At 39.7% G+C, this 8,103-nt stretch overlaps 1 protein-coding gene across 1 annotated transcript in view; it reads left to right on the top strand.

The window, feature by feature from the left end:
- Positions 1-8,103, top strand: part of OLA1 (Obg like ATPase 1) — an 86,170-nt gene that overhangs the window by 69,273 nt on the left and 8,794 nt on the right. Inside the window, exon 6 of the mRNA XM_018572290.1 lies at positions 561-683. Within this exon, the coding sequence (XP_018427792.1) occupies positions 561-683 (123 nt within the window). The remainder of the gene's footprint in view (positions 1-560; positions 684-8,103) is intronic.

The raw sequence follows: 8,103 nt of genomic DNA on the forward strand, positions 1-8,103 counted from the left end.
CATATATTTCTATTTTCATATTATAAATGTTTTTTTTTTACTTGCTGCATACAGACTTTGACATTTTACTTTCCTATTCTAAAAAGAAGTTACTGACAAACTATCTCAAATTATCACTGTCTTCAGTGTTTTTTTTGGAAGATAAAAGAAGTATAGAAAGTAAACATCCACTATCTTTTGCCTCTATTTTTTTTTTATTCAAAACAGCCACTGGGAAATAAATGTATATTGATATTGTACATAGTTTGTGAAGGCCATCATTTAGAAGGATAAATTAGAGGTAAAAAAAAGTTGTACTTTGTATAGAATCAACACAGTGTGAGAATCGTTCTGTACACAGCTATATATGAATGTATGCCTGCATACTGGTACTATTTGCCGTTAATAGAGATGATTTTCTTAACCACCTGGTGCTTTGCATTAACTGGCTGTGAGGCCGACCTGTTAAAAGATCTCAGGCAGTCCCAGCCAGGTCCAGATTCACATGAGCTGACAGATCCACCCCTCCTGTAATCCGTCTTCCCGAACAATTCATTTTCCTCTGCTTTTTCTTTTGACAGAAAGGGACAAAGGCTCCTCAGGCTGCAGGGAAGATTCACACAGATTTTGAGAAGGGATTCATTATGGCGGAGGTAATGAAATTTGACGATTTCAAAGAAGAAGGCTCGGAAACGGCTGCCAAGGTGAGTCCTCGCTGCTTAGTGTTAGAGGACAGCCCCCTCCCCATGGAGAGGCCCAGTCTTCAGACTGGGAAAAAGGCTGTCACCTTTCCTAGTCTAAAATGTTCCCTCTCTCAATCCTCTACATGTGCTGCAACAGAACTGATTTTTCGTAGGCCCCTGACAGAATGGCAGAGCTGGAGCCGATCATTTATGACATTTCAGTTTACATTCTACATCTTTCCAGTGGAAGTGAATGAAACAATACAAGGTTTAACCATATATTAAGACAAATCTATAGACTTGTTCACATTTTTATATATGGGAATTTGATCAGCTTATTGTAAATAACCAGGGCTCACAGTTTGCTTGCCCTATGGGCATTAAGGAAACAAAAACATTTTAATGCAATAAACTGACTCACAGAGACGTCAAGGCCCCAACACCCATACTCCTCATGGAAAAAGCATCGCCAGAATTATGTATGAACTATGTGTATGATACCGGCATAGGATGCGTTATTAGCAGACCTGTCATTTTCAAATTTCAGTAATAAAGATGTAACAGGAATTGTCATTGCTGGTTCCTAGCATGTGGACACCGCATGGTTCAGAAATAAATAGATTACTGCGGATGTGAGTATTAATATCATGGAAAAACAGAGCAATACTTTTAAAATTGTTATTTACGATTAGCAAATTATTGAAAAACATGGGAACCCCCCACCACCCAATTCCCAAGCATCCAGATAATGGATGTCCTGCCATTGTTTCTGATGTCTGGTCCTTATTCTCCACACTTTGTCAGATACACAACCTTAAAGGTAACTGAACACAAAAGTTATATTTTAGTTAATTTTGGAGTCTCTGTGCTAACCCCCCACTGACATCCAACTCTCTTGAGAGATATCTGCCTTCATTCCAGGATCTTTTTCTGCTCATATTGGAGTTGAACTCCAAGGAAAATTCTGGTTGCTCATCCTCCAGTTAAATTCACAATCATATACAAAACATTAAAAGTTTGGGAGTGTGGAATCCCCTTGTGTTTACCACAACAGATATCAAGGCGTTGGTCTCATCGGTGGAGTCCCTAAAAGACATAAGCTCTAAGGTCATTCAATGTTTTAGCAGCTACCAAAAATACCAATCTTATGTGAACTGACACTTTATTCACTTTAAAGTGGAACTATGGGGACATTTTTTTTTAAATTACATATAAAATGCAGTCTGTCACTGGTGTTAACCACTATTTTTTCACCCCCTGTTAATTATTAATAATTTTTTCACTTTCTTTAACAAGGGGACACTGATTTTTGTTCCGTAGTGAGATCACACAGCCGCAATGTTACTCCGTTGACATTGTAGTCTTAGATGGACATGTAATTATCTTTAATGAGGCCCTGTTACCATCTTAAAAACATTGCAGATAAAAGCACACAAAATCAAGTATGTGAAATGCTTACTTCCAGTGTTGTTCCTTTCCATAAATGATTTTGTATTCAATTGCTAGAAAATCTGACTACTCCAAGAGCGTCCATACCCTATCACAGACCTCCCCCTCCTAGCATGTCATAGCCCTCTCCTCTTCTGGGAATGACTAATTCTCTCTGTGCTGGACCTGCACCTCTACCTTTCACCTCACCTTTTTACATAACCTTTTATATCAGTGATGGAGGGAAGGGGAATACTATAGTGTGTCACTTGAGTGACAGGTCAGAGTCTGGTGGGGCTGTTGACATCACATTCAAGATGGTGGCACACAGCATATTAGTCCCAGGACTTTTAGACATCTGCATAAGAGAGCCTTTTTCAGGTAAATAAAATGCCTTAAATGCACATGATTGGGAAGGTTTTGAGTGAAATGAGTGATCTAGTGACACGGTCTCTTTAAGTAAGAGATGAACACATTAAAGCTGAACCCTGGGATAAATAAATCTCACCATTTCTTAATGTCCTTTCCGACAGTAACAAAAAAGGCATTGCCCAGGCATCATGAGAAAGTATCATGGAAGCTCCGTTGTAAGTTCCTTTGCTGTTCAGCGCTACTAGATATAACTGCAATGTCCATCATGCAATGGAAATTAGTTCTTTCAATGGGCAGGTTGGTGGCAGATTAGAAGTGTGCCAGTCATAGCCCTGTGACTGCACACTGCACTGCTTTGGCATGACAGTCAAAATCGGCCGTGTTAGTAAGCGGGACAGACCTGGAGTCTGAGACTTCCTGGCCCTCCAACTACAGCCAGGTAAAGATGAAACTTCAGCGGGGGTGTTACCTTACCAGTTGCCCGGGGATGGAGCAGACACAGCTGCCACCAGTCATTCAGACAGGAAGTAAGGGACACAATGCCGTTATGCAGGATACAAGGAGTGTCTTGACAGTGCCTGCAGTATTATAATCAAGATGAATTATATATTTGCAAAAGGTTTAGAAAAGACCTTACTAAATTTGCATAAAAGTTTCCTGAAAGAAGCCCCCACTATATGTTTGTGTTCCCATCACCACGGCATATCTAAAATAACTTGTTGTAAAATTTTTCCTATCGTTTACATGTTTCTTCGGTGAAGGCCTTTTTGCAGATTCCAGGCTACGCTGAGTAGTTTCAAAGTGAAAGTAGAGGGACCGACTGAGCTTCCTCTCATTAACATACAATGCTTCTAAGTTTTTAACCCTTTGTTGGGACAGACACTGTTCAAATCTAGTTTACAACTGATAATGGAATCTGCCAGCACAGGAAAGACAGATTTGTTAGCGTAAACATAACTTCCCACAACCCCCAACTTAACATTACAAGAGGGGAAGCTAGATCGGAATTTTAGGCAAGTAAAAGGCACTTTAAAAAAAATAAAAATAAATGGAAGCAGCAGTTTTGAAACTTTTTTTTTTTAAGTTAAAATGAGAACAATAACAAATATTAAGTAGATATCTCCGTTTGAATGCAGAAGAGGAAATACACTTTAAGCAGCTACAGCAACAGTTTTTTCTTTTAGAAATGTTTTAACAGTTACAATATAAAGTTTTGCTTGTGTAATATCTCCATTAGATGCTCTGATATATGGTGATATATGGAAACCTATTTAAACCATTGATTGTGTCTCTCCGCATGTTACAACTCTCAACTTTCCAATTGTGTTATTGTGACTCTTTCTACTAACAGAGTCCTGACCATCTTTTGTTTCCTTATGACATCTCACATGGGTTGTAAACAACAGATACCTTTAGATCCTTCAATCAGGTTGTGCCTCATGTACATTTATTAGGCGTAGTGACCAATTGGGGGGCCTTTTATTAGCCATTGTACACAAAGGAGAGGATATAAGCTATTGTTACCAAGCTATGTACTCTTTTTCCCTGGGACACAAAAGCAATAAAACTCAATATGAACGGGCGTAAAGCTAAGAGATGAAATAATACCATACTTGTACTATACATTTTTCTGCAGATATTGTTGGCTTATGAAAGGAAGTAAAAAAATGGCCTGTGAAAAATTAACAGCTCTGCTCGCAGGGTCAGCAGATAATCAAACTCCGGAATACAAGAACTGCTATGCTTATTGCTATTGACAGGTTGCATCATATGTCATTCCTGATTTTTCCCCTTGTACCACTTTAAGCAAAGTGTGCTAATCATTTCACCAGTAATATACCAAACAAGTCTGGAATAATTTGCATTGTAGATGACCTTGAGGGCTGCAGTTGAGCACCACTAGTCTAGATCAGTAACAGACCCTCCAGTATGACCTCCTCCGTACAGTAAAAAATACTCTGCTCCTGAACTTCTGTCTGTCTGATTAAAAATCACTTGGGTTTAGCCAATGAATGCTTAGGAAGGTTTTTCTTCTAAAATGCTAGGTAATTTTAATCAGAAAGGTAGGGAGACCTTCAGAAAGGTAGAAGGACCTACAGGAGAAAAGTATTTTGTACCTTATGTTGAGGGTCATATTGAAGGATCTGCAGTAAGGTTCGGGCTCTTTGGTGGCATAATGCATACCATCCAAATGTCCTTAATATGGGAGGAGAGTGATGTTTGAAAGGCTCCATGAAATGCAGATCCTATTTAAACAGTCTATTTTGACAGCTATTTTAAATTTTGTTCAATGATATTTCCCATTTTCACATGATAGAATGTGTTTGGGGGGGGGGTTGGAGTAGGTTAAGGTGCACACAATAAAAGTGAATTGGCGAAATGTACAGTCCCAGACTGAATAGCAAATCGCATCACTACGGTGACTGCCTAAAACATTCTGTACATTAGTGCCCTGGGTGGGAAAGATCTTAAGATGTTGCAAAATGAGTACAAGGATGTTTTAGGAAGGTAAGTCCTAATAAAGTATTTATTTATTACAGATCTTTATATAGCGCCAACAATTTTACGCAGCGCTTCACATGCACATTCGCATCAGTCCCTGCCCTCAGGGAGATTACAATCCAAGGTCCCCATCTCACATACAGGGCCAATTTAGACAGGAACCAATTAACCTTTCACCATGTCTTTGTAGTGTGGGAGGAAACCGGAGTACCCGGAGGAAACCCACACAAGCGCAGGGAGAACATGCAAACTCCTTTGCACAAAGTGACCTGGCCGGGATTCTGACCCAGAGATTTATGTTTTTTGTTTTTGTTTCTTCCACTTTACAGAATCCTAAATGAAATAATTTGGCTTTGCTGCTCAACACCCCTGTCGTTATACAGGGAAGTCTAGAAAACCTGTTAGGCTAAGTTGGCACAGGAGGTGGCGGAGGAGGGTCAATTCCATCTATAAAAAAAAAAGCACCTTGTATAAACACATCTAAAAGGCTTTTTTGATTACTGTAAAAAAAAAACTAAAAAGCTAACATTGATAATAAATGTGCTTCTCGGGGTTAAGGATAATCCAGGAATAACACAGCTGAAAGAAAAGTAGTCAGAGAGTGCATTTTTCTTGTGTTATGTGATGGTGTACATTATATTATCCGGTGCAGTTTTGGTGCATTATTAAAATGTACCTAGACCCAGACTCTTAAACCAAATATGTTGTTGCCCATGTCCCTGCAATGTTCTGTTGTAACCATAGTAAAACTGTTCAGCTTCTGCACAGTACAGGGAGAGAGCATGAACAATGTCAGGGAAAAACTAGATTTAACAATAAAAAAATAATGCTCTCCTATTTTACTTATCGTGCACCACAAAACAACGTATTCTTTTGGGAGAGTTTAGTTCTGTTTGTTTTTCCCTGTTAATAAATTAGGCGAAGTCTTGTAAAGCACACTAGTGTTTGCCTCCAACATTCATGAATGAGAATGTCTGTAAGCTGTACCATGAGCATCCAGTTTATGGTCACTAGAGGGCAGATGCTGTTCTTCAACCTGAAAATTCCGGATTAGAAGTCTGGAGTGCTGTTGTCATTCTTAGTGATGTCATATCTATAAAACATACATTTGACGCATGTGTTTATTATAATCTCTATAGCTAGGGGTGTTTATTATATATTGTATTACTTGTGGCATGCTTTCACTCAAATCTCTGTCCTCTAGACACATTGCAGGCTTCAAGCAGTATTTAGGGAGGTTTTATTATTTTTACATGAGTTTAAACTACCACCAAGTTTTACCTATTAGGAAAAGTCAGGTTAGGAAATTAATTGAAGAATCCGGCTGCTATAAACACCTCAGTCATTTTCTTGTGAGATGTCTTAATGCTGGAATAACATAGAGTGTAAAATATACACATTTTGTTGCGGTTATTCACTAGCATTGCAGCCAGATCCAGCATCGCTTGCGACAGTCCGGTTGTATGGGGTTTCCCCTAGGGATGGTCAGATAACAGTATCTGTATTAGTGCCGATACTTGGCATTTTCACAAGAACTACCAGCCGTTGCAGCTGCGATTGAGCCCTGGCGCTCCACCACTGTCCTGAAATCATTAGTCTGTATTGTTTTAGAAAAACTGTCACATGACACTAGAAAAAAAGGTTTCAGTAGCTGGTATCTGTGAGTACTTGGACAAGTATTAGTACTTGAACTTGCTCTGGAAAAAATGGTATCGGTTCATGACTAATTTAAATAACACAAATCATACATTAAAACAACGATGCACAATTACCAGGAGCCCCGTAGCCAATGCTCATTAAAAATGACAGCTGCCTCCTAACCTTTTAGTTTTTCTCTAGTCTTGTGTTTCAATAGAGCTGTAAAAGTATCGGCACTTGTACCAAGTACAGAACTTGGTTTCTGTGCATCCCTTGTTTACACTGAGTTGTATTAGGCCCCATTCACACTGAGCGATTTGTAGCGCGATTTCCCCTCAAAGATCGCTAATTGTATCTCGTTCAATGCATTTCAATGGAGCTGTTCACATGTCATAGCTCAACGTCGCTTGTAGCTCAAACTTGTCGCTCAAACATGACCTACTTTTCCAGCGGATTTTGTGCGATTTGACCCCAATAGGCTTTGATAGACTGCCAAGAGAAGCGCTACGTACTGCGACAAAATGTGCACTGTTCAATGTCGCTCAGCTCAAATCAGCGCTGCAAAAGCTCAGTGTGAATGGGGTCTTAGGCATTCTCAAATGTTGCAAATTAAGATTTCCATGCTTGCATACCCTTTTGATTGCTCTCTTCATTTTCACTACATGACCTTAGGAACAGAAGTCAGAGTAAGCCTCAGTGGGACACAGTGTGAACAATTGCGGGAGGCTTTTCCTCTGACTTGCCACCCCATATTCTCTGTGAAAGATCCGTCCGTGAATGGCAGCCCTCAGTTCTGGCATCCCGAGAATTCAGCTTGTGTATGGCCAACATTATGGTGTAGAAATACAGGAAAATGTACCATTTTATCATTGAAACGTATTTACAAAACATACATACAAAGTTACTCAGCTGTAAACCTACAGGCATATCTGCAAAGCCAGTGCAAAGGTCAGTAGAGTGCAGTAATTAATGGCATCCAATGAGATTTCACTTCTTCTCAGTTTAGAGCATTCAGAAGCATAAAAAAATGATTGCTGATTGGTTGCTGTTGGTTTCCGCTCCTTTTTCTACATCTTATTAAATTCTAAAGAAAGCCTTTGCAAACTGACTGCTGCTTTGACAGTTTAGAAGAAAGGATGGCATTAAATTCCCCCCTTCCGATTCATGCCACATTCAGTAATAGATTATTTTAACACACACAAATCTCCCTAATAAGTCTATTACTACCCAGGAGAATCTCCTCCTCCAAGCCTCCCAGCTGAAAATCCTCCCAGGAAAATGAAGCCGTGTTTTCTCCAATAATCTGCCAGTAATGTGAGCTTCATCCAGCCACATGCAAGTTTATTTTGTCTTTGACGGGTTGCTGCGCAGTTATTAGTGACAGAGCATGTAAGAGTGCTGCTTGTAGGTGGCACTTAATGTAAAGAAACATCACTGTCACGCCACAATCGCCCAACGCTTGGGGGGGGGGGGGGGGGGGAAAAAAATGAATTAAATGGTT

Source organism: Nanorana parkeri, unplaced genomic scaffold (assembly GCF_000935625.1).
Source record: "Nanorana parkeri isolate BGI_ZX_2015 unplaced genomic scaffold, ASM93562v1 scaffold44, whole genome shotgun sequence".
Taxonomy (NCBI): Eukaryota; Metazoa; Chordata; class Amphibia; order Anura; family Dicroglossidae; genus Nanorana; species Nanorana parkeri.